This window comes from Opisthorchis viverrini (genome assembly GCF_000715545.1).
Source record: "Opisthorchis viverrini unplaced genomic scaffold opera_v5_64, whole genome shotgun sequence".
NCBI lineage: Eukaryota > Metazoa > Platyhelminthes > Trematoda > Opisthorchiida > Opisthorchiidae > Opisthorchis > Opisthorchis viverrini.
Window position 1 is genome coordinate 758,207 of NW_008751720.1, and position 26,085 is coordinate 784,291.

At 45.1% G+C, this 26,085-nt stretch overlaps 2 protein-coding genes across 2 annotated transcripts in view; one reads left to right on the top strand and one right to left on the bottom strand.

Annotated features, from left to right (window-relative positions):
* Positions 1-1,685: 1,685 nt before the first annotated feature.
* The window catches only part of T265_04089 (hypothetical protein), a gene marked incomplete at both ends in the record, with an annotated part of 56,798 nt that continues 32,398 nt past the window's right edge, over positions 1,686-26,085 (top strand). The window contains 7 exons of the mRNA XM_009168735.1: positions 1,686-2,064; positions 3,613-3,709; positions 3,757-3,966; positions 6,648-6,914; positions 21,030-21,247; positions 24,044-24,197; positions 24,517-24,683. Coding sequence (XP_009166999.1) covers positions 3,930-3,966; positions 6,648-6,914; positions 21,030-21,247; positions 24,044-24,197; positions 24,517-24,683 — 843 coding nt within the window. The remainder of the gene's footprint in view (positions 2,065-3,612; positions 3,710-3,756; positions 3,967-6,647; positions 6,915-21,029; positions 21,248-24,043; positions 24,198-24,516; positions 24,684-26,085) is intronic.
* On the bottom strand, positions 23,451-23,630 carry T265_04090 (hypothetical protein; the record flags this gene model as incomplete). The annotated part of the gene is made up of 1 exon (XM_009168736.1): positions 23,451-23,630. The coding sequence occupies one exon, from the start codon at positions 23,628-23,630 to the stop codon at positions 23,451-23,453; it is 180 nt and encodes a 59-aa protein (XP_009167000.1).

Consider the following 26,085-nt stretch of genomic DNA (forward strand, 5'->3'; position numbering starts at 1 on the left):
TGGAACTGAGCATCGAGACACCTGTAATTTGAGAGAGCAATTCAATGTGCTATTCAACTTGCTTAGTATCCAGTCACCCAATACGACAATTGAACCAAACACACCAAATCCCACAAAACGTAGGATTTCGGTCATAGTTTAGTTTGATTTGAGTGTATAACGTTATGCTGCGGACGCGTTTAACAAAACAATTTGTTGCCTCATTAACCAAACACTAGTGGCGAAATCCGTCAGTGGATGTTTATGAAGGCATGGTAAAGGGATGGTAAATTCCATACCGACCCATTCCATCCTTAGTGGCTTCTTATAAGGCATCATGCTTTGACCATTATTCTTCACTCTTTTAACCTGCGTCTCTCCTGATGTAAACTGCGGAATTTAGGCGACTCACTAAGGACAAAAGACGGGACGAGGACTCCGATCGCAAACCTTAGGCCGCTTTCTCTTGGAACGTATTATTTGAAGAAGTTGTAAGCACAGAGGCATCAAATTTTCTTGTTCTTGGATCTTCCTGGGACGTGCTACGTCCAAATACCGTGTTGAAAATGAAAGCAGCTCGCAAGTTTTCCGCCGTGTTTGCTAATTTGCATCTAGCCAGTGGAATAGTTTATCACAACACATAAAAGGGGTCCAGTGCGAGCCATTATGGAACGCTTTGTTCAGTATTTACGAGTTGGGTCCTCTACAAAATATTGATAGTGGGTATTCTGGAACTCCAATTTCTGTAAGTGGGAGTCAGTGAATTTGTGATGCAACCAGTGGTTTATTTAAATGCTTCTCTGGAGTTGTATAGCAGCATGCACCAAGACGGTTCCTCAGTTGATCAGTTCTTTGCTACGTTGACTGTGGTACTGGTAACTAATCAGGTCTATAATCAAATCAGGGTTTTACTGACACGTTTTCTACCGTTTTGAATCAAGGGAGAGTAAGAGACATGTATGAAAACCGAAAAGCAGATTATCACAAAATAATGAGCCCGCTAAAACCCACGATGGAGGTGGGCTTATTTGCTGGTAATTTGCATGTTGGGTTTTGCCGGACGCGGAATAATGTTGTGGATTGTCTGAACGAGTGAACTCTTCGCAGCTTTCCCTGCTGGAGGAGAACTACCATACCGACTAACTCGTCCTTTGTAGTAGTTCGGAAGGACAACCACTTGGATATAAAACCTTTCGGACGTTTCTGCTACCCCCTCTCGGAAGGGCGTCCGTTCCGCATCTTTGGCCCTTCAAGCTTTTTTACAGCAGCTTCCGACGCATGTTTTTTTCTGGAATCATCGGGATACACTGTGTTTCGATGTTTTTCCCCGTTGGTATTTTTTATCATGAGCCGTGAGATTAGGTTCCGTAGGATTTGTTTTCCTCAACTAACGAAGGTTTTGTATTTTAGCCGGTAAAGGAGAGTGTATTAAGCTGTCTAGAAGTGTTATCTGAACAGCCTGCTTGTTTCTGTTCATCTGCGTAGTCTTCTGTAGAAGAAGTCGTCCATTTGATACTTAGCTCTCATGCAGTCCGAAGGTAGGAACAATCCACTCTTTTTTGAACGGGCCTCTCGGTCTGGAACTCGTACTCCAACCAACAAGCAGTTTCGGTATATTTTACCGCTTCAATCATCCAACTGTAGTGTTTTCTGGTTTACCGCCTTGCTCCGATCCCGACAAATTGATTTTCTCCCGCTTTTTTTCAGACAAAGATATATTACTGACCATCCATGATTTCGGCTAACAGGTGGCATGTGGGACTCTTGTTGATTTGCTACATCTATCTCGGTAAACCTTTAATCCGAAAATAATCCAATTCTACACTGCTAGAAACCGCCTCTGTCCTCGCAAGAACTGGGGAACACTTTGTTCAGTTCATTCCCACGCCCGGGGTGGTATCCGATCGGTTCTATTACGAATCGCCCGGGTCGGTACACCCTATAGAAGTGGATGCGTCGACAACACAGCAAGTTCGTATTCGGATTGTGGACTTTTTGAACAATAATCCCGAGTTGAAGATACATTGCCACGTGGCCCCATTGAGTCCGGATTCGGAATTGACTTCGGCGTTTTTGTGTCGAAAGGTGAGGCACCCGTTTCATTTTTTTACGCGAATGAGATCATTGTATATTTCCGATCGTTGGTGTTTTGGCTGAGCCAGACATTCTAGTTGCAAACGTTTTTCACCAAACTAGCTGAAATCATCCATTTGTGTATCGTTCTGTAGCTAGGTGCAGCGTGTTTCGGTGAATGTTAACGTACAAACCAGCTACCATCCATACCACCTGTGCTACCTTGAAACTAAGTGAAAAGGCATTTTTCTTCCCTTCTTCTTGCTTGGTTCTCGATATTTAAGGACAGTATTTTTCAGTGAATATGTCGAATTCCACATCCACAACAGTAAGTCAGTCAGGCCACGTTACTGTCGTTAGAATTCACTTAGTAGTTGATGATGCCTGGAAACCACTATGTTGATAGAATTGCCTGTTATTTTAAGTTTTTGAAGGTAGGAACACGAGGTGGACGTTTGAATCCCCGACAATTCGTTGATCTCCTCAACACTGCTGATTAGACTCACATACCTGTGCCGAACTGATGGAAAAAGAAATCATTTTGCAGCTCGTTGACACTTGATTGCGTTCAATAACACGGATGAGCTGATACATGATAACTGATCTCAAACCAACTGCTTTCTGAAAACGATTATTGGGGATGGCCAAAATGTTTCGGTTGACGGACGTCCCATGTAACCGTTCGCATTGTCCCTATCGATCGTCAAGGTACTCCTGGACAATCTGTAACCATTGAGGTTTGCCTACCTAAATGAGACTCGGCTGATGCTCTCTTATTGGTAGCTTTGATTCCGCAAATTAATCGCTTCAGCCGATTCATAAAACTTTTAATAAGTGTGATCCTAACGTGATCACCTGGTTTGGTAGCCTTTCGTTTGTGAATCGAGCTTTCGGATTAATGGATGAATTAGATGGTTACGCATCGTAGTTTTCAGGCTATTTAGGCCCTTTGATGACTCAGGCGATGGGATAACTGTTGTTTGAGTAGACCAACCAGTTGACCATGTAAAATTATTCGTTCACGTGGTAATCAGGTGATAATTTGCCCCCCGTATCAGCTTGTTGTGTACCGACCGCGAAGCTCGTGAAAACCTTTAGACCGCTCATTCCTGCACCCGATTACACCTCTTCGCGGCAGAACAAACGGTGGAATATGACTAGTATGTCTTTGATGTGGACTTCGAATTCTGTGTGGCACACCAGTTCTAGTTCTGATGACGTTGCGGTCATTTATCTGCGGTTAAGCGTTAAGCATTGAAGAAAAGATCAGTTCATCTGTTTCGGGTTTGTCGGCACTCTGGTACTCACCTTCACCAAATGGAGGCGTGTGAATCACACTGCGTCAGCCTAATAGGGCCAGGTTTGGTTCAGTCTTATGCACCGTACGTTGTCAGTTCATTGTCCGGCTGATCATAAATACTCGTCGGGCTAGTCAATACTAGTATTCTGAGCCTAATATTTCTTTCTTATAGTTTCAGAAGTGTTGATTTAGCGTTGTTTGTTTGTCGCTTACTGGTTTTCTCGTGCCATCAAGCATGTCATTTTGTTACCATCCAACAGACTTCTGTTACGGCCAATAGTCTTTGTGTGGACCCGAAGACGCAAACTCCGCAATGGGGTGAAATCGCTTTCAATGCCATCGGAAATCGCTCTCACGGTACGTCACGTTTTTTGTTAAACCGTCTATTCTCTCCACAAATCTAGGCTACACGTTCCATGCAGAACTTTCACGGTACGTCACGTTTTCCGTTAAACCGTCTATTCTCTCCACAAATCTAGGCTACACGTTCCATGCAGAACTTCTAGTCGGCCGAGTGCTTTTGGATGCGTTCTATTTCTGCAAATTTCGTAACACCTGGGGTGAACTCAAGTCGAATATGGTCGAGGTTCAGGATGTGTACTACTATCAAATAGGTAAGTGGTGACGTGTTTGCTGAATAAATTTTGAATGCCCGTCTTTACCATGGGGTTATTAGCCCATTTCAGTGTTTTTGCGGTAACTAATAATTGGGGAAGGATACTTTACACAACCAGGCACACCGACTAAGCACAACAGATGGATTTATGGTTTTAAGTGACATAATTGTTTCGTTCACATAAGTTCGCGCGGCGCCGGGACTGGACTGACCACTTGCCAGTGTTAGATAACTTGAGGGTAACTCATAAAGGAACTTCTTTGCAGCTGTGAGTGGTTACGATGAAACGATAACAATCCTACTGATTTGCTCATTTTTTGTTTCCAGTCAGAATTGGATCGATTGAAACAGAAAATTGACAGAAATAATAAAAACACTCATTCCTATAACTAATCAGGCTAGTTGCAAACGCTTCAGCACTAACTGAGGTGACAACATGTATGGGTATTTGTTTGGCAGAGTGGACCCGTGCGTCAGTGGATGTGTTGACTGTTGGCGTGCATTCGTTTCACACGCACTACTTGCCGGGACTGGCCATCGATTACAATGGGTTGTTTGCTTAACTGGCTCAGCTGGTTGGCGCGCTAGTCTATGCTGTCAGCATCATCATCAGTGTAAGATACGAGCGGCTAAGGACTTTACAGGATGATTTGGAGTTATCAGACTATATGCAGTTTGTTTTCAGTAGGAGGTAGGACCAGAGAGGATAAGAGCAGTAGATGCTGCATTTTCTGTTTTTTTTATATGGGCAAATATGCTAATATACATCACGAATTAAGCAGAACGTACGATCAACAATGGCACAATGAGTAAAAGCAGAATAAAGGAGCAATTAGGCGGATGAGGTTTGGATACCGGCAGTCGGATAGTGTAAGTAGACTGTATGCAGATATAACGCCGCAGAAAATAGTCAGTTCGTTCGGCGAGTAACGGAAACTGTGTGGAAAACGGGCATCGGGTGAATTTTGCACATGAATAAACCTGCATTCATTGGCTATCGACATGATGAATCACCACGTATCGAATCGGAATGTGCTCGTAGGTCCGTCTAAGACGAAATTCGAACAACCGCTACAAGTCAAGGTACAATACAAAGGTAATACAAAAATAAGTTTTCCGACGAAGTCGAGTTGGCGCAACCGGATAGCGCACTCCGAGTTCGACCCCGGATGACTTGCTTTTCCGTCGAAGCAGAAACTCGTAAATGGATAGAGTTGATACATAACTGCAAAACAAGAGGGATATGAGACAAAATCTCGACCAGACAGTAAGCGAGATGGTCCCAGTGGTTAGAGCGCGAATTTACTGACCGGAAGGTTCGTGGTTCGAATCCGACCTCCGCCACTCGACTTCCCCTGTCTAGGCTTGGGCAACCTGGCAGTATCCCAGCCCTCGTGCTTCCTTCGGGTGGCATGGCAGCCAGGCACCGAAAGGATGCTACAGCTGAACGCTTTTTTAAGCAGATCTTGAGCGGAAGTGGCAAGGGAGCAAAAGGCGTTGTAAAGGCGTTAATATGAACAGATATAAGGCACACTGCTTATGAGTAGTCTAACAAGTAGGAAGAATAAGCGCAGGAATCAACAGTCATCATTGAGAAAAACGCGTGTACTTAGGCTGGGATCGCATCCAAAGCCTTTGCCTAAAATCTTAGCCTCTAGGCATCTGTCGTTGACGTGAGATCGCTGTGGGTGTCCAGAATCCCTACGTAAAGGATCAGGTGGCTATTTTATCCAGTTCTTTACCCGTTGACCAACCTGGTATAAGAGGCTTTGTGAGTGTCGCAAGTACACCCTACAGTATAGATCGATAAATGATGGTGGTGCACGAACCGTCGTGCCACGATCAGGTTCAGTCTCTTCGTGATGGAGATGCATGTTGTGGCCGATCGAAATTCACATTAACTACCACCATTTCCACCGTATGTTCGTTGTTCAAGTGAGCGCTGAAAGATTTATTTCCTGTGCTGTTATCGCAACTTCTGCCATGGCGCATCACATCCTTGGTCCTGAATAGTAAAAAAAGTCAAGAATTCAGGAGACCGTGAACGAGCAAGTGAATGGCTGATCCACTTCAGGCAGGTTGTTTCAGGTAAATTGAGTTCGAGTGTGACTTAATGAATAGCTGCTGCTCTACTAGCTTTGCAAATTGGCGCGTATAGTTTCGTCATTTTTTGACAAAGAAAACTTTCAATCCAGCGTACTAGGCATAATGCAAAATGTGGATTGGTTAGGGACTGTTCACAGTATCCATCGGGCTACTTGCAGTCCGTTCTGCGAATAATTCAGGAGACCGTGAACGAGCAAGTGAAAGGGGCTCGAGTTAAATGACAGTATCAATACGATGAAAGCGAACAGGCAGACCAGGTGTGCTTCATGGTGTACATTCATCCCTTCTAAAATGATAATCCCGGGGATTACAATGTTCCTTGTCTGGGATGGTCTCTAACAGGAGGAGACATATTTTCTATAAGAATTGGGAGGTCCCCTGTGATTATGTTGTTGGTTTTTTGCCTGTGTCAATCTATCCATCCATCTGTCACTTCTTAGTGAATACAATGACGTCCCCACACAATTGTCACATGATTAGGTAGTAATTGTAGCTCTTCGAAAGATGGATATTTTTTTAAAAGCCTTGTTACGATGACACCAACCATACTTTGTTTTCCTTTCTACCTCTAAGCAATGGTTAAACGTGACGCGGAGAAACCTCAGTATCTTCCAACGATCAAAGCACCGGATCTCCCGATGCGACTAGATTGCGGCACACGACGATGGTCTGAAAAGGATTTGCCCACCTGGGCAGACCATAGTTTCCCGAGCCCATTTCTTTGGTCATTTTGTGAGGTTTCTGGTGCAGATGGTTATACGGACTATCAGTGTATGAACAAGGTGCGAAAACATCCGATTGGCGTTTCGGACTACTTTGAACATGTGGTCTACCCAAATGGTACGTGGTCTATCTTCTCCCTTTTTGTCGATCAGCGGTTCCCAAAATTTCAGGCATATTGCCTCATAGATCTGAATGAACGACTAATTGCCCTTTTCATTTTAATGGTATTACATGTACGGTAAAGCCAGAGGGTAGACTCCATGAAACCTGTACATTAAAAAGTAACTAATAATAATAATGATAATAATAATAATGAGTTTAGGAGAGTTTCGCGGATTGGAACCAAACTATAGATACCGGGCGGACGGCCACTCAGAAAAAACTGAAGATCTCCATTTTCAGACACTTAGAAAGGATCGTATAGATCAATTCAATTTATCAGCTATGAACCGTGTGTCATAGGCACCTGGGTTCCAGCTGCCACAGTTTCGATCACCGGAAAACAGGAGATCGGAACATACAACCAAGCCTTGGAGGCGAAGGTATGTTCAGTTTATTCGGAAATTGGGTAGCTACGCATTGAAGGCGCTAGCTTTGGTGCACGAGCGCCACTGAGTGCGTGATTGGGCCATTTCCGCCACTGTCATTAAACACTGGTGATTTGAGTCCCGGGGCCCCCCATCCAGGGAGGTGGCAATTGCCCACCCGACTAAGTTTACTGGTTCGTGTTTTCGTACTTGGTTGCCACGTCATACACTGTCCTCCTAATCGATTCCACTCAGTACAAGGCTGGGAAAAAGAGCTCTGGAGGCAGTCGGTCTTCTGGCATGTCTCCAATGACTCAATGATTTTTTCAACAATTCGAGATAGCCTCCATTTATTCGTTTTTATGGCGTTTTGTGCCGTCATCAGTTTTGATGTGTTGACAGTGCACTAAAAAGTTATCAGTCATTGTTGGCTGGTTTGTATTCTAATGGGGTACAATTTGCTTAAAAAAATCCACCCTAACCAGACGAACTTTGTAGGTAAATCTACCCTACAGACGTTGACTGTGCAGCGGGTGTATCGCGATATTATAACAAATTCATTAGTAGCAAACGTATGTTTACGCACATCCAAAAACTTCGATCGCCAGATAGGACGAAGGTGAACGTGTCTTGCATTGCAGTCCAATAGTTGATGGCTATTTGGGTGGTGTGCAAGTGACAACTCGAATTGACGTTTTGATAGACAGAGAAAATCAAGCATACCGATTGTTTCCAAGTGCACACGATGATGAACATCCCTATCGCTGTTCATCACTTCCTTCCACTTCCACCGTTGAAGAAGCCTGATTTGCTCCGTAAATGGAGAGATGGTGTAATGCTCCCTCCCATATTTTGTCCAAGCAAACAAATTCAGTTTTAAAACGCTCTGCGAGTCTTATCGCTCACGTAACTACAGATTGCCTAGCTCTACTAAGTGGGACTCGAGCAAGTATTCACAAACGGCTTATCGAAAAATGAAATATAACACCTGAATCTTGCTTCCATACCTTCTTGAGACGGATATTCAGTGTGCTTAGGATTGCTTCGAAGTTGGCTTTTTGATAATACCCCCACAAGTCAAATATGGTAACTTAGCAAGAGAGGCAATTTGTTGTGTCTTGCTGTACGGTGGCGCAACTCTGTATCGGTACCTTGGTTTCCTGCTCTGCCCACTATGGTATATCAAAAGGCACGGTAGCTCTACACAGCCCTTAATGGAGATAAAGAAAAATTTATACCATAGTCACAGAGTGTTCCACAAGGTCATGCTAGAATCTCCGTGAGGGGGCGAGAAGCGTCGAGTCAGAGATCTTCGGTCCGGACTGGCTGGTATTCTGACCAATCAGGGCATGCCTTCGTTTGGTCCATGTCCTACACGTGACACATCCATCCAAATGATGCAATGTTCGGTTGTTAGGGTCGGCTGCCCTCCGGACACAATTTGGCGTGGCACGTTGGATAAGGGTTGTTTAGGTTCGGCGGTGGCACATCGCCAGACAGGACCTCCATCCCACACCGTCTTATCGGCCATTCCGCTCAGTTGCACACCAGAATGCTTGCGTAGGTTTTTGAAAACGATCACCACAGGAGCTACAGACTGGCAGCGGTTCGCATGCGGCGAATCAGTCGTTTAAGGTGCTGAGTAACATGGCTTATCTCATATCCGTTCCGACAATCCTATCCAAGCCAGTTGTCCTTTCACCAAGTTGTATCCCTGATTTTCCAAAACTAGAACTAGGGTATCGACCATCTCAGCAGTTGGATTTTGGCGTTCCCAAAGTGCAGTTCAAAATATCCATTTATATACCTATATATATATATATATATAATATCCATTTATATGATCGGTTTTGACCATTTACACGCAAGGAGTATGTTTGAGCTAAAAGTGAGAGCACTTTGTCTGTCTGAAACCAGGAACAGATAATACGTCCCATTCGGGAACAGTGAACTCATCAGTCATAGAAAAAATAGTTCAGCTCTAACACCCTTCTGGTGCCTAGCTGCCATGCCAGCCGAAGGAAGCACGAGGGCTGGGATACTGCCAGGTTGCCCAAGCCTAGACAGGAGAAGTCGAGAGGCAGAGGTCGGATTCGAACCACGGACCTTCCACTCAGTAAATTCGCGCTCTAACCACTTGAGCAATCTCAGTCATAGACATTCTTGTGGTGTCCCTTGCATCCTTCTTGTTCGCCAGCATTTTTGACGGCACCCTGTCCAAATGCGAAAAATCCATGACAGATTTGATCTGGAAGGATTAATGCAATCCTGCCCGTTCTCGTCAGCCATGTGTCGTTACTTGCGTCTGCACTACACCATCGTACCACAAGTGAAGTTGGCAATTTCCTTCGTGTATCCCTACTTCATTAGTTGTCTTCACAAATGTTGTTTCTCCGTCCGACGTTGACCAGCGCAATCCCACTGATGTATCGGTTGCTCGTTGGGTCGTTTAGTCGGGCTCGTTGGGGTCAGAAAATCATTGCTACTTTGTACGAACGTGTTACAATTCTGCTTGCGTGTTGTACGAGGACCTTGTATCTGTCGTTGTCGCTTTTACACGCGTGACATGTTTTATGATACCGCCTCGACACATGTCTCTCTTAAGTCACGATATCCTTTCTGTCTCTTAGTTTCACCCCCTAGAAATGCGAAGTTTACCGGTTACCGACTACCGGAAACACTGTATGGATTGATGGTCGATTTTGATGGGATGTGCCAACTTTTGACCAGTGCGAATATACAGATAACACTAATAGCACTAATAATAATTAATACATGTAATAACGCTGTGAACCGAAGTGATTTGTAACATTTCCCTCTGATACCTGTTCGAAGAGTTCCGAATAAAAAGACCAGACACCCTTGCCAAGAGTTTGGAGTAGTTTGGTGCTCAGCTCATGAACTACTGAGCAGTAGATCCGTCTGTCTTCTCTAGACTTGAGCTATCCAGCGGTGCCTCAACCAACCTGCTCCTTTAGGTTTGGTGACGGCTCTTCACCCTATTTTTCTATTCGATCCTAGAAGATCCCATTTTCTGGGATCGGTCACAATTGTTTTTAAAGAATCATGTTCTTGGTTTGCCGACTGGACGCTGTTCTCCGAAGGAGCTCAAGATAGCTCATTGAATGTGAACTTATTGACCGGAAGGTCTGCGGTTACAACTCAACCTCAACATCTCGACTACTTCCTCCTAGGCTTGGGCAACCAGGAACTATCTCAGTTCTCGAGCTCTCTTCGGGTGACGTGGCAGCTATGTAACAAAAGAGTTTTATAGATGAACGATACTACTACCCTGTCTAGGCTTGGGCAACCTGGCAGTATCTCAGCCCTCGTGCCTCCTTGGGGTTGCATGGCAGCTAGGCACCGAAAGGGTATTACAGCTGAACGATTTATTTTTCATTTTTATATTCTCTAGAAAAACGAACATACAATACATCTGAGGTGATCGCAACAACAGCTGTCTTGTAACGGTATCGAGCAGCGAATACATTCGAATGTCCTCCCCTTCTTGCGCAACACAATTATTGTTGTGTATGAGTACTATAGATATCGATACTCACGCCACTCTCGTCTGAACAGTCCCCCTCGTACTCCAACACGACTATTCCGGTTAGTCCAGATTAAAGTGGATTTTCTTTCTACTGGAGCTCATTGTGTACATTCTTGACCGGATTCGAACCCAGGACAGTTGCAGACCGGCAGGTTATCAGCACTGTACCTTAAATATCACGTCCGAACGGGTGCAGAAGGTGTTTCTGTGATTCTGCCGGATGTTCGATTAGCTTTATAAGACTGATTTGACTGTTTGACGGATTCATTGCCCCTCTTCCTTGTACTAATTAGGCCAGACACTATCTCTTTGTCAAACAGCCAATTACCTCGCAACCCACTTTTCTACGGCTTTCTGCGGTACGGCAGCCTTACCATGGTAGTGAGATCACAACTTAATAAACAATGGGAATCCTAATCGGTTGCGTTGGTGAATTCCATCTTCCTGGATGGCACACGTGTCAAGTCGTACATGAGTTGTCCAATGACGCAATGTCCTTGTGTTGTCGTGATGGATAGTCGGGTGGTTTGACATTGCCAATGATAGCTAGTTAGACGATCACATTCGATGCATGGCTATTCACTAATTACTATCCTTGATGAAGAAGTGTATTCTAAAACCATGTTTAGCTGTGACACCCTTCCGGGACACAGCTGTTGTGCATCCGGAATGAAGTGTATGCTATGAGATACTACCGGGCTGTCCAAGCGTAGATCGAAACAAGCCAGATATCTACAAGGACTTTCAACTCTCCACTCGGAAGCTCGTGGCTTAGATCTCAACCTGTGATGTGTTGAGAACACCGTCTATAGCTTATGAACGCGATCAACTTGAACCGAATTTCTTCGCTCAACTTCTGTGCACAACCTCATCGTTGGTTTTCTTTTGGATGGAAGAGTCAAAGGCAAAGAATCCAGCGAAAGCAGCATCACATACCTTCATGGTACGGACTCCGCAGCGGTTATCGTCGGTTAATGATTACTCAGAAGTTCGCTACTTCCCCGGTTAACTAACCGCGCCACGAAACTACAGTATATTATTTATCAGCTGGCGGATGGTGCTACCATCTGGATCACTTTTTGATTATTGTCATCACTATTGAACAAATGCGTCAGACTCGGTTTTGAGCAAGCCAGTGGCCCTCGTGCTTCCTTCAGGTGGCATGACAGCTAGGCACCCAAGGGATGTTACAGCTGAACGATTTCCCTATCAGTTTTGTCTGAAAATTAAGAGATCTTCACTTTCTATTCCACTTCCAAAGTAACTCCACAGTCCATTAATTTGTTCACAGGGTACGGCGGAATGTCAAATGAGGGATCCTTTTTAGACCTGTCTTGAATGTCAAAGTGAATTCAAATTTCGCTTCACATATTTGATCAGATTTCAACCCATAACCAGATTTTTCTCAAGCGGGATTCATCTCTCGCACATACTCATGAGTGTTTCCGGTTTTGAGACTCCAGTCAACCGACCTACGATGCAGTTCTCGGTGTTCTAAGCAGCACAGCTAGCGATTTGTTGGACCGTGGTATATCCTCGTTCGAATTTCGGATAATCCCCCTCTTCCTAACTGAAATGTTTTTGCTCCAGTGAACCTGTAATGTCATGCGATGGGTTCTGATCCACTGTGCCAGCAGGAACACCGAAAACAGACATTGGTAGTGTATCTGCACAAGGCCAACTAGAAAGCAACGTCACAACGCAGGGTACTGAAAAGCAACAAAATAAAATCTTGGTAATTCAAACTGACAAGTTATCTCACACAACAGCAAGCATACAATTGTTCTGACCACACACGGGAGAAGATGCGAGGCTTGTTTGCGTGTCTCGCTAATGCATGTCGCAAACTGTATCCTTTTAATGGATCGATAAATGGTATTTTTACCCCCGTTCAGAGCATCATACATTGATCTACAAAGAGAAAGAAAATCGCTGAATTGCCGTTGGCCATTTCTAGTCGTACAGCTACCATGCAGCTCGCCCTGTAGACAGCAAATTTGGACTGCTACCTGGCTGATCATGCCAGTGGACTCGAATAACACATTTCCTTGGTCAAAACACCTAGGTCAGTAATGGCCAGACAGGACTGAAAGCTAATAAAAATGACGTTCCCCTTCGTCGAAATGAATTCTTCCCTGAAAAACGAACCAATTTTTTCGTTTTCCTGACATGCTCACTCTCAGGTGTTTAGACATTAACCAACCGAGAAACACATTTCCCATTAGCCGCTACCTGCTTCGTGGCTTTGTTGTCCATTTAGGCTCCTTAAGTGGTGTTCACATTCGTGGAGCTTCTCAGAACTTTATTGTACACAGTTTCTGGTCTTTGATCTAATCTCACTACCGATGACATCTAACACTATTTCAACGGAATCCCAAGTATTCTCTCGCTACTCATCATCTCTGTGGATTTCGCAACAGAGGATGAAGAGGGCAAACACAGTATACCCGGGGTATTTCGTTGCATGTCTTCAGATATGCACTACAGAAAATATGAAACGAACGAAACGAAAAAAGAGATTTTGCTCATAAGATGTGCAAAGGGCTTCGCTCGTGCAAGTGTCTGATATAAGACCTATTCCTTCTGCTTGGACACCTACCTCAAGTGATTTTTCCAGACTTTGAGTGTCCTAACGTGCGATACCCCACTCACCGTTCGACGCTGGCTGTGTGCAGCTTCAACCTAATGACAGACTGCGAATTCAACCACCATCGATCGTGTGTGAATTGAGACTGCTTGAGTCAACCGGACTCCCGCATTTCTCTGTTTTAACGAAACCATCACGTTCTCCATAGGTACGAATTTCCACTTCGAAAACAGTTTGTTTGTTCATCAGAACAGAACTGAACAATGGGAAGTAAGTTGGGAATTCGGTCCACCTCTGGTAGCATTTTGGCTGGAACATGACTAACAGGGACTGGTTGCAGGATAGAAAATCCTGACGCTTATGCCAATCTTTCAGGCTTTTCTAGAACATTCATGAGGAAGCCTTATATCAGCTTGGGTACAAGTAGAACATAAGGTTGACGGAAACTCGGGGACTGCGCCTACCTGATGAGCCCCAAGAAGGGCGAAACTAGTCGTGGGCTGTCGAAGAGTTTTCAGCAACCTTGTGAGTAGTTTCCTTTATGAAGCCTTATATCAGTTTCGGCTAAGCCGGCCATCTGAAGTGATTCGGAGCCAGCTATGTGCCATGGATGCCTTATCCTAATATGCTGTTCGTTTAATTCAAAGCGATAGTGTTCAGTTGACTAGGAAAACTAAGGTATTGGAGCTTACATATTTCTGGTATCGAACCTAACCGGTGATTGCTATTCACAGTGCAATGCGGCACCGTTCGAACCACCGCGTCCACCAACTTGGAGACTGCAGCTCAAATCGTCATTCGGTCTTACCACCTGATGAGGCACACCATCTTTCTCTCTGTGTGTGTATGGTGCGCTCGTGTCCAAAGCGCGCTGTGGGGACAATGGCACACACCATCTCAAAAGTAGGACTGTCATCAAACTGGTGTGCAGACCAGCAGAATGTGGTTCTTTGTTTCACAGTCCCGCTAAATTCGTTAGGTAAGCACGCCAAATTTGTGAGTCATCTGTACGCGAACGGATCTAAGCAGCCAGTGCATCCACCACACGCTCCGTGCACTGCTTACGAATTCATTGCCAGAGAAAGAATTCGAACGAAGTTCAAGATAGTGCATCGAAAAATGTGTGCTGTTGATGATTCCGAGGTAGGCCGGTCGAATGACTGGACGATGTTTATCAGATGGACTCGTATTTTGATCGGGAAATGGGCGTTTGTTGATGCTTGGAAAATGCGTGCAGTAGTCTACGGTTATTTGGTGCGCATACGATTTTCCGCGCGAAACCATACAGTCTATGACCTAAGAGGGTGCATTTGATCTGGTCTGTCTTCCACAATAGACTGGTTAATATGAACATCCGTTATGTGACCATGCTGTCTCCGAGTGTGCCACAAACACCACCAATGGTAGAAAAGCTCATTGTTAGTCTGTGCAAGAGCGAAAAACAATATGCACTGAGTTACGGTGTCTATGGGGGATGTTGACTAGGTAGATGCCTATTGAAACAGCCACTGCTTGTCGAGGCCAACCGGCCAGCTATTCAGGGTCGGGCTAATCCATCGCCCGCCTGGTGGATTCCCATTTTCTGAATGACTGAACAGGAAGAAAAGTTATAATTATGGTTACAAGTGTTAGGACATCCCAATGTCATGTAACCCTGTGTCGCTCAGGTTGCGCTGCTGACTACCAATCTTTGTTAGTGGTATTCACACGAATAAGCTGGTTCGCCGCAGAACATAGATCCAATACAAAGGATGATTCACCGAAACTATTTTCCCGGACATCTAGACCAGTGTTTATCTACAGTATTCTTCAAACAGTCTGTTCGAGTGCTTTAAACAGATTTCACTCTGCGGAGCAACGGAATGTGGTCACGTGAGAACCCAACAAGTATTTAGGGCTTTTCACTTTGTTGCAGGTCCGGTAAACAATCGATGGATTTATTGCCGGTTAACGTTTCGCTTTTGACACGAAAGCTTCGTCAGGCCACGTCAGTAGCCACATTTGTTGCTTTAAGGCAGATTTCTTATGACTAGCAGACTTGATCATTGCTGGGTGTCGGTCTGAAGTTCCTGTTTGTTGACAAATCAATTTAGTTTTCACGGGTAACCCAGATGAATCTCTCGTTTGTGATATTCTTCAACTGAATGTGCTGCACAGAGGTTGCCTCATGTTTCAGTTGGTACGATATTCGACATGGCTCTGTGGTTAGTGCGCCAATTTACTGACCAGAAGGTCCGTGGTTCGAACCCGGCCCCTGCCTCTCGACTTCCCCTGTCTGGGCTTGGGCAACCTGGCACTATCCCAGCCCTCGTGTTTCTTTCGGGCGGCATAACAGGTAGGAACCGAAAAGGTGTTACATTTCGACGGTTTTTAAAGTATATTTTTTAAAAGGAAACTACTCACAAGGTTGCTGAGAACTCTTCGACAGCTAACGATCGTTTCGCCCATCTTGGAACTCATCAAGTGGGCGCAGTCCCCGTCAACCTTATGTTCTAACTGAAACCAAATTGGACGATGTTTAATAGGGTAAGAACACTATGCACAGAGAATGTCGACCGAACAGCAGCACAACCTGGTGTGAAAAAGCGATTTCAAGACAGCGGATACCCAGTAGGTTTAGTTGAGTGACAACTAAGACGGGTGTTTCTCCCAACACCAAGACTCAACAAGGAGTGGGTCGCAACAGCAGTCGTCCCAAACAAAACAGGGACATCTGAATTAATTAGAAGGATGTTGAATACGGCCAACATTAGGGTAGTATTCCAGAAGCGGAGGACTTTAAGCTCAGTATTGGTGCAGCTGAAGAATCGCCTTCCGGTTGATAGGACTAGGAACTGTGTATACAAAATAAAATGTAACGGCCGCACGAAGGTTTAAATAAGTCAGACAGCCAGGAAATCGCACACCAGAATCGGTGGTCTAACTGATGCATTAACAGACCACCGAGGAACTTAGATATCTGAGGATAGTTAAAGACTCGGCAATGAAAGGGCATGTGCTGGACACTGGGCACAGGATAGATTTTGGAAAATGTAACATTTTGAGATGGGGACTAGGATTCACACCACAGCGACTGGTGGCCGAGGCGGTGGAAATCGCCTTGTATCCCAGCGTGGATAGAATAAAGGGCGTAAAACTGGCAACTGGGCGGACGGCGGTTTCAGATCATCCGAGATGACACGAGGTGGTATGCAGTCAAACTGTCTGGGTCCAAGAATACAAATTTCAAACATAGTAAGATTCACTTAACCACCTAACCCCTCAATACACAAAGACCAACAAAATCTGTGAGCGACTTTCCAGAGGAATATTCTATTAAGCTGTCCTAGACTGGTAAAGCAAGGTAGCAAAATCCGGATTCAACATGAAGTTAACCCCCGCCAACCAATTCGTAGGCGTTAGTCATCCGTACTAACCTACAAACAAGAACTTCAGACCGACATCATCATCATCATCGACAGCATGACATTAGTGTTCAACACCGATGCTTCGCTGCCGTACAGCCATGATTTAACCGAAAGCCTTATTGTGAAGAAAAGAATAAAGGTGGACGGGATAATAACTGCTAGCTTGCCACAATCACTCCGACACCTAGCACTCATCAAGTCGGCTAGTCATAATGAATCTCACGGATTGGTTCCCCGACTACCTTGAAACCCGATAAACGTGGTAACTTACTCACTTTGCCTGACGAAGTTTTTGGGTCAAAAGCGAAACGTTGGTCATCAATAAATCTATAGATTGTTTACCAAACCTGTGACACGATGGCTACTTAATTGGTCCAAAACGTTTTCGAATTGATTTTCCGCCTTTCGTTTCTCAAAAACCTTGAAACGAAACTCTAAAACAAGTTTTACGACCGCAGAGTAGCTGGGGAAAAATACATGTGAGTCAGTTGACGGGAACACTGTACAGTTCACTTCCACGTGTGCGTGATGTGATCCCCAATAAATTGGAAACGGCCGAATATTAAGCTCTCCCGGGGCAGCATCTGTAATCCATAGGTGGAACAACATGCTGGACTGGCATGCATTTGCGTGTTACGTCGAACTTTGCCCCGGTGGGTTCGAGCACAATCGTTGACTTCACAACCGGTTTGCTCCTAGCCGCGTGTGCAGTCAGCTGTGTTCTGCACCCACTGTGAACCCGGGGAACTCACTGTGACCGGGGATGAACGGGAGGAAGCTCTCACGATACCCAACTGATGCTAAATGGTTTTCAAATCCCGTGCGGACATCCAAACAGTTAGGATTCATGTTGTAGGCAAAAGATGATCTGAGGGCCCGCATCACTCGCAAGAAGTACCCGTGGCGCACACGTATGATTAGCTAGTTAAAGCGAATGAATGAGGTACGGTGTGACAGAACTTAAGTTAATGGAATACGTCGTTAAAAAAAAGATACTAATGAAGACACGGAGCCAACCGGGGGTTAGTTTGGCGAACCACGTAAGGTTCAGACAGTTTTGAACGTTGCTAATTGTTTGGATGAGAGTAAAGTTTGTCTATCAGCACATATCGAATACATGGTGCTGTTCGTCCAGATGACCAGTAAATTATGTCCGACGATTCATAAACGTCCTACGAACAACGGTCTCCATCTCCGTGCAGACTGACATTCAGTGAGGCGGCACCGAAAAGTATGAGGAGACTCTCATACAGTTGCACTAAGTGGCTGATAACATTGGAGAAATCTGACATTTGGTTACTTGCGCTGGTGGAATTCGTATCGATTGGGAAAAGATACTATTTGTACTAAGTAAGCTTGAGTTACATTTTCGTGGTGGACCTCTTCAGATAGGCGTTATTTGATATAACCTGAATGTTAATCCATAGTGCACCCGTTGCCTTTTTATCAGGGGTCCACTTTCGATACCATGTGCAAAACAACAGTAGCACACATGTTTCGTATTCTCAGGAGAACTTGAGGTGACTTTTTTGGAGTAACTGAGACCGATCGCCTGGCCAGAACGAAACCTTAAAGTCCAGAAGTAATTTGTTTTAGCTCATCCAGACTTGTTACCGTCTACCCTTTGCACTTGAAAATAAACTCAGTGTAAGCCCACTTTTAGTGGTCAGGGTACAGTGGTCATTGAGGGGGGCGCTATGGTTCTTTCACCATGGTATTGTCAGGAAGAATCGATGTTGAAACTATCTGTATTATACCTCTCAGTATAGTTTAATGTCTCGTAAATAAGTTCAGATAGTATTCTCTGTCGGGCACCGATTTCTTATCAATTGATGCGTCTCTCCTTGGGTGCTTTTAGTTTTTTCGTTACTCTGATGACGTGAATGTTAGCCTATTCCGCGTCGCACAGGGGCGAGGTTGCTCAGTGGTTAGAGTGCGAATTTACTGACCGGAAGGTCTGTGGTTCGAATCCGACCTCTGCCTCTCGACGTCCCCTGTCTAGGCTTGGGCAACCCGACAGTATGCCAGCCCTCCGTGCCTCCTTGGGTGGCATGGCAGTTAAGCACCGAAAGGGTACTATAGCTGAGCGATTTTTGGACGATTTTCGTTGTATCGTAAAGAACCGGTCCCCATTTTATGTTTTGATGACGCCTAACCAATGATTCCCTTAATAATAAGATAACTCACAAGCAGCGTAAGAAGACAAACTGAGTTACGATCACTACTTCACTGACGTAGGTCGAAGTAGCCCAATTGTTAAGGCGCGAACCTACTGAGCGGAAGGTCCGTGGTTTGAGGCCGACCCAATTATCTTGACTGCTCTTCGTAAGAACAGACTGATTTTACTCATCTTTACTACGATATCGTTCAGCTATAGCACCCTTTCGTTGCCTAACTGCCATGCCACCAGAAGGTTGCAAGAGGGCTAGTATACTGCCAGGTTACCCAAGCCTAGACAATGGAAGTAGAGAAGCGGAGGTCGGGTTCGAACCACGAACCTTCCGGTCAGTAAATTCGCGCTCTATCCACTTGAGCCATCTCGCCCCTACGATATCAGCTGACGAGAAATTTGTGAAAGTTTTTCATCGCCATTTCCATAGAATGCGGAACACAAGACATTTCCAGCCAAAAATATGTTTCTTTTCAGTCCGTATCTCATTCGTAAGACGTAGGTATTCCAACAAAACAATTGCGATGGGGTTCGGGAATCTCGTCACGCTCATCAAAATACAATGGAAATGTAATTAGTTGGAACTACTGATCCGCCATTATAGTCCACAATGATGGTGATACTCTAGCTAATTTGCGGCTTACAAGACTGTCGGAAACAGTACTGTTGTCGCTTTCCAAACTTCCAGGTTATTGGAGGCTCAACTCCGAATTCTCTACCCATTCTGTAGTTCATCATTTGGATCTTCGAGACAAACGGGCCTAAAATTCCCACCTTAGCAATTCTACGGGGAACAAAACACTCATCGAAGAGACGTACGTTGATAAAATAAATAAGCTGTACCCATTCACATACACACTGTAGTTCACTCGATCAGCCGTGAAATGAAATATGGCTGAAGCCTCGAGGTACAGACCATTGGTCGAGTGAACCAAATGATACATTATGGCTGCCACGCGGCATGCTGTCCGCCTACACATTCTCGCCTCATTTCGGGACAGGCCCGAATGTTCCACAGAAAATGTGACGTCTATTCAACTATTCACTTCGTAGTTTGTCGGGCGTCCCTCTTATCGATGGGTTGTTGGCGCGCTTATGCCTAAGATACTGTCGCGGTAACCAACAGAGACTCGTTGCTGTCGGAAGGAAATTCGGGCAGTTTCAACTGAAATTTCGTCCAATAAGTGAAGGCAGTCAATGCTGAGAAACCGTGGGCACTGGTGATTCTCAGTAAGAATGAAAGAGCTCTGCGGTGCTTCTCGGCTTTTACTGGACAAACTCTGAATTGGCAACAGAGTATTGTTGCACTTTCAGGCTATTCGACTGGTTAATTTCGCGTCCCCATGCACTTATTCGATCTCATGCATCTTAAGCTTATGAACTCCCTTGAACTGGTGCCGCCGAAACACAAACAAGACTGTTGTCACACACACGCACAAGATAAAATTGTTTTTGCAACAAATTCCCCATCTTCGTGTTCTAAAATTTCACTGGTCCGCTCCAAGACTGGGGTGAAACGCATCTTGCAGTTCTGACACACATGCCAACCATCGTGAACAGCAGAGAAGTCTAAATAGACAGTGAACAACAAAAACCAAAAGGAAATGTCACAAAATTACCAATGACGAATGTCAGCTTGTCTTCATATCCGAAGTCTCCATTCACCCCTGGAACCTTGGATTTTCCCGCTTGGGTAATTCACTCGACGCTTAGTAGAATGCATTTGAGTACGACATTCCAGGATTGTGAGGTGTGATCTGGGACTCGAATGAGAAGTCCTGAGAACCATTTTTGGATTTCGGCCCAATCTCTGTACTTTTAACTGAATTTCTCCCTTCTCGGCAATTTAAAACTCAGCCTGGAACTTGTACCACGAGATGATACCCAGATCTTGTCGAGGCGTTTTTCGGACTTCCCTCAACTTTTCAGCTCGCTTATCTACCTCCAGTCAACATTTCCCTTCCTCTTGTTCTGTCTCTGTACCCTTTTAGGAACGTTAATCCTTCTTGGACGTACGGCTGCAGCCTGGAAATACATGGGTCTACTTTGCCGTAGCCACATCCGGTCGGCAGTCATCTTTTCCGTTTTCTTCGGTGGAACCGAATCCAATCCCGGTCCCCTGATGTATGACCCGAACGTACCGTACACGGATTCCAGTTTTCGTCCATTGTCTCCCATGTTTCAAAAGATCACTGTACGACAAGGCCCAGTAAGTTCAGATCTGTCCCTCCTTTTCGATTGAGGAACTTCGTGGGTTGCGCGAACAGAGTCTCATATATCGTTGAAATCCAGTGGTCTGTCATTTGTGTTCCAGTGATTCGGTAGTACAGCACGCCCCACACAAGGATTTTGCTGCTCACGGAGATAGTTTAAACGGTAGTTGGCTTTTTCCTTAGTGTGACTTCATCCGAGGGAGAACATGGGAACGGAAACTCCGGCACTGATGTCAAACGGTTGACATCGTTAAACTACCTGGTCAGAGAGTTTTTACGGACTTCTGTTGGCTTCGATAGTCCAGACAGATTTTTTTGACCGTCAACTTCGTCAGTTGTGTGTTTGCAACTTCCCAAATTCTAGTTATATGCTTCTGGTATTTTTGCTGTCCAGTTTTTTGACCTTCCGTTTTTTAGTGGCAGCGTATGGCTATCTTTGTGGGATAATTTCACTCACGGTCCCGAATTTTCGGCTGCCGTGACTAATTCTGTACTATCTTATAGATTTACAACAGAATGAATAAACTGTTGTGTTAACGCTTCAGGGAGGTTTCTTAGCAGAACACACTATTCGTGTTTTCCCGAAAACTACCCCTCGGCCCATCACCGGTTTCGCCCTCCTCGGGGCTTATCAGGTAGGCGTAGTCCCCGAGCATCTCTTCAACACTAACCTAATTTGGAAATAAGTGTAGTACAATAGTTGCATACAGTTTGGTATTTACTTAGATCCTAGTGTTGACCGGCCTCTCCGATTGTCCCCAAGAAATGTAGTGTCAGAGAATTTCTGCCAACCTTAATAGGAGTGGTTTTTTTTAGAACAATATACTACATTGTCGCACCAATTGAAAAATAATACGCACTTTATGCAGTTTATTCAGTTAAAGAATACCGTTAATGAGGCACTCATTTGAGTCTCTCAGTAACCCCAATGCGATTGGCAAATCAGCGTATTTCGTCCAATCAACGGTAGTTGCACCTTCTTGTCGAAATGAAGATTTTATCGGCCTCAGAGAACTCACTGTCATGGTCGCCAACACCGAAGTTTCGCCCTCGGTATTTGTGTAGTGAGAGTCGCTGTTGCGTTTGCAGAGTGCGTCTTATCGTCATATCCTATATTTCTTGCTCTTCATCGACGTTCGGTGTACGAAGTTGATGCCTGTCGTTGTTTTGCGGATAACTGCGTCTGAAACCACGGTGCTTTATTACACTGCTCATATCTGTGGTGCATTGTTTCCCGTGATACTTCTGGTTAATTCTGTTTGGCAGTTGCCCTTTTGCAAGCCTCCTTCTCGCTTTCTCTACAATGAATCTGGATTCTAACGGTCGTGTGTACCAGGCCACAGTAAGGCCTGTATTGTTGTATGGATGCGAGACATGGCCTCTGTGGACAGATGATGTGGGGCTTCTTCAGGTTTTCGACCACCGATGCCTCGGAAGCGTGGCTGGTTTTGGATGGAGTCAGCGTGTTAGTAACGAGTTGATTAGAAAACGGGTATTTGTTTTTGCTTCAGCTAAAAGAACATCCACCGACCACGGTGGCTCAGTCATGCGCTACGCATGCCGAAACACCACCTGCCCAGATGAGTGTTGTTTTCCGCACCTCCTTCAGGATGGNCTTTTAATACTATTATATATATATATATATACAACTACACGAACCTTATGGTTGTACGGCAGTGAAGCATCAGTCCCAACATTGATGTTGCTGTCTTTGATGATGATGATCTGTCTTAAATCAGTGCTATGCGTACAAATCCACCATAGGTGGACAACTTAGCCATCCTGCTGCGTTTGTAATGCCTTTTCTGCTTCTTTGGCTCATTTTTGTTTTTGGTTTTTGCATACTCTTTATCTTGACCACTTTTATGTTATCCGTTTTCAAAACTGTAACTTTGGAATAATTTAGGTCTTCCATTTTGGTGCCTATCCCCTTCAATACGTCGCTACGCTATTTCTAAACAAACTGAACATGTCATCGCTTCCAAGGCTTCGCTGTGTATCCCACACTCCCGTTTTTTTGGTGATCGAAACGGGCAGTTTGAACTAGTGTGTCTATTTTACACGGATCATAGCTAATGGAATTCGATTACTTGGTGCTCCAGCTAAGAGCAACTAACCGAGCGTTTAGAACTACCATGACCCCAGAGGATAAATAGGCAGTCCCGAAGGTGAATAGCCATCCTTGTTTCCTTTCCGTCGTTACAGGGAGCCTGGCCAACTGGAAAGATAGTCAACCATCCAGACTGCTTGATTCATGGGTGCCTCCAATTTCCGGGGATAGGGTGGCAGACGCTGAACCACATCATTCAAGTCAAACTCTAGAGCTCTTGTGTAAGGCTGACTAAAGTTACCGAGTTCGGTTTCTATTTTGCAAGCCATCTGTGCATAACGGGGTGTTGTTTTCGATGGCCCAAGAGCTCTACACGCCTCATTGTTTAGGACTCGAACTTACTGACCGAAAATTCTGTGGTTCGAACCCAATTCTAGTATCTTGACTGTTCCTGTTTAGGCGTGGGTACTCTCATGCTCCCTTCGGCGGGGGACGTGGCAGCTACGTACCGAAAGCGTATTACAGCTGAGCGATTGGGCAGCTTCACTTTTCTTACCCTCACTTTCCTCTACTGGGCTTTCATTGAACATGTTGCCATTGGTAGCGAAACACCAGTGATCAATGATGGTAGACTGAATGCATCTGTGAGAATCGGTAAACCGTATACCCGTGACCCATTTTTCTCTGTTCGGAACTGTTCTAATAGCGCATGCGCATGCATGTTTTCTCTTATTTTCTCCAGGGATCTGGTACACAGCTTGTGGCCGTCTATCGAGGAAGCCGTTCGTTCACCAAGACTGAATGGACAAAGGATGGTGGACGTATCCCGTTCGGTTTCCCAGAACCAACCGCTTTCGCCCTCACTTTCCCAGAACTCATCCAACGGAATCACTCAGGTAGGTTGTTGGTCAGCCGAGTTACGTGACGTAAACAACCGTCGAACGGAACGTTGTTCATATCCAATGTGTACGCATCGATCGTGACGCTGTGGCGGGATAGCCTTCGTTGGGTGGAGTTGTTCACACAGGAACGTCTAGATGACTCATCTTGAAACCTCTCGTTTCTGTCCGCCTATTTGTAAACAACGTTTTTCTGGTTGCTAGTTCGGACGCACGTGCTCCAGACACTGCGACCAGATTACTGTTAGGTTTTCGCAGCCTACTTGTCTGTCTGACTGGTTACAACAAATTCCACTTTCTGTCCATCTCTTTCCAGGTTTGTATGAATTGCACGTGTCTGGCAGGCATCCTGCAATCCGGTTTCAATTTGAAGTTACTGTGGTCGGTCCGCCGGAGGTGATTCAAGACCCTCCTGCTTTGCTTTTGGTTATGGAGGGGCGCGAAGCAATGTATCACACTGAGATCGCAAGTTACAGCACAACGGTGAGTGACCTGCTTCCGAAAGTGCCCAACCTTCAAGATATAGGTTGATGAATCGGTGTCTGTTCAGCTGCCCACCTCTACTGTCCTGTAAGGATTACTTTCAAAAAAGGACATAGAACCCCGTGAAAAACACTTGGAACCGATTGGGTAGTTTTCGAAGAAGTTTGGTGACAATCGATAGATTTATTGCTGGGCAACGTTTCGCTTTTGACACACTGCCAGGGAATTGCACAACAGAATTGGTGAGCATAAAAGAAGGATTAACAAACGCTGGTCAAAGACTCAGTGATGGCGGTACATGCCTTAGACACGGGACGGAATAGATCTGGAGCATGTGGAAGTTTTAAGACGGGGACTGCGATTCACACCACAACGGCTGATAGCCGTGGCGGTGGAAATTACTAAGCATCACAGCGTGAATAGAATCGAGGGTGTGGAGCTAGCGAGCGTATGGAAAGCGGTCTTAGATAAGCCGAGTTGACACGTGACGGTGTAGTTCAAGAGGAACCATCGAATGAACCGAATCAGAAGAACTAGACCCTAGGCTGGACCCAAGCACATGTAGGTTTCCCCACCGACCCAACGCTTGTTCAACCACTCTAACACACTAAAATCCCTCGGCCGACACCCAACAGAGAATTAGGTTGACTTAGCTGATTGGTTCTCCTTCCGCCTTAAATCTCGACCAACCTCTAGTCACTTGACCTGACGAAGCTTTTATGTCAAAAGCGAAACGTTGCCCAGCAATAAATCTACCGATTGTCACCAAACTTTTTCTCGAAAAACAGACATAGAACCCCATTTTTCTTATGATTACGAAAAAGCAAGTCAATTTTTGTCCTAATAGGGATGGAAAAAATGGAGAGCTGTCACATTCGACCTTGAGATGGTTCATTGGTTAAGGCGCCAGTCTACTGACCGAAAGTCTCGTGGTTTGAACTCAACCTCAGCATCTCGACTACTCCTGTCTAGGCGTCGGTAACCTGGCGTCATCTCAGCCTTTGGGTCTCCTTCAGATGCCATGGCAGCTGGATACCTAAAAGGGATTACAGGTGAACGATCGCTGTTGACAGTTGAGTATTGGCTTCGACCTAAGGTTCCCTGAATCACCTGAATCCGAAGCTTCGGGGCACAATCTGAATTCCAACTTGTACAAGTCCCGCATCCATTTGAAGACCAGTTGCAAATGGGAAGCCCTTTTCAATTTCAAAGCTACCGGACATTCGGTCGAACTGATTACCGAATACCTGCGTGTTTCATCTTGCGAGGGTCAATACGTTTGGGGAACTTTGTTTTTAGAGTCTAGGAGAAAGAAAATGATCTTACACTTGTTTTCAGATGATTTTGAACGCAATGTTGAACATGTTTCCTGGGAAATGTAGGCAAAACTTATTGATTTACA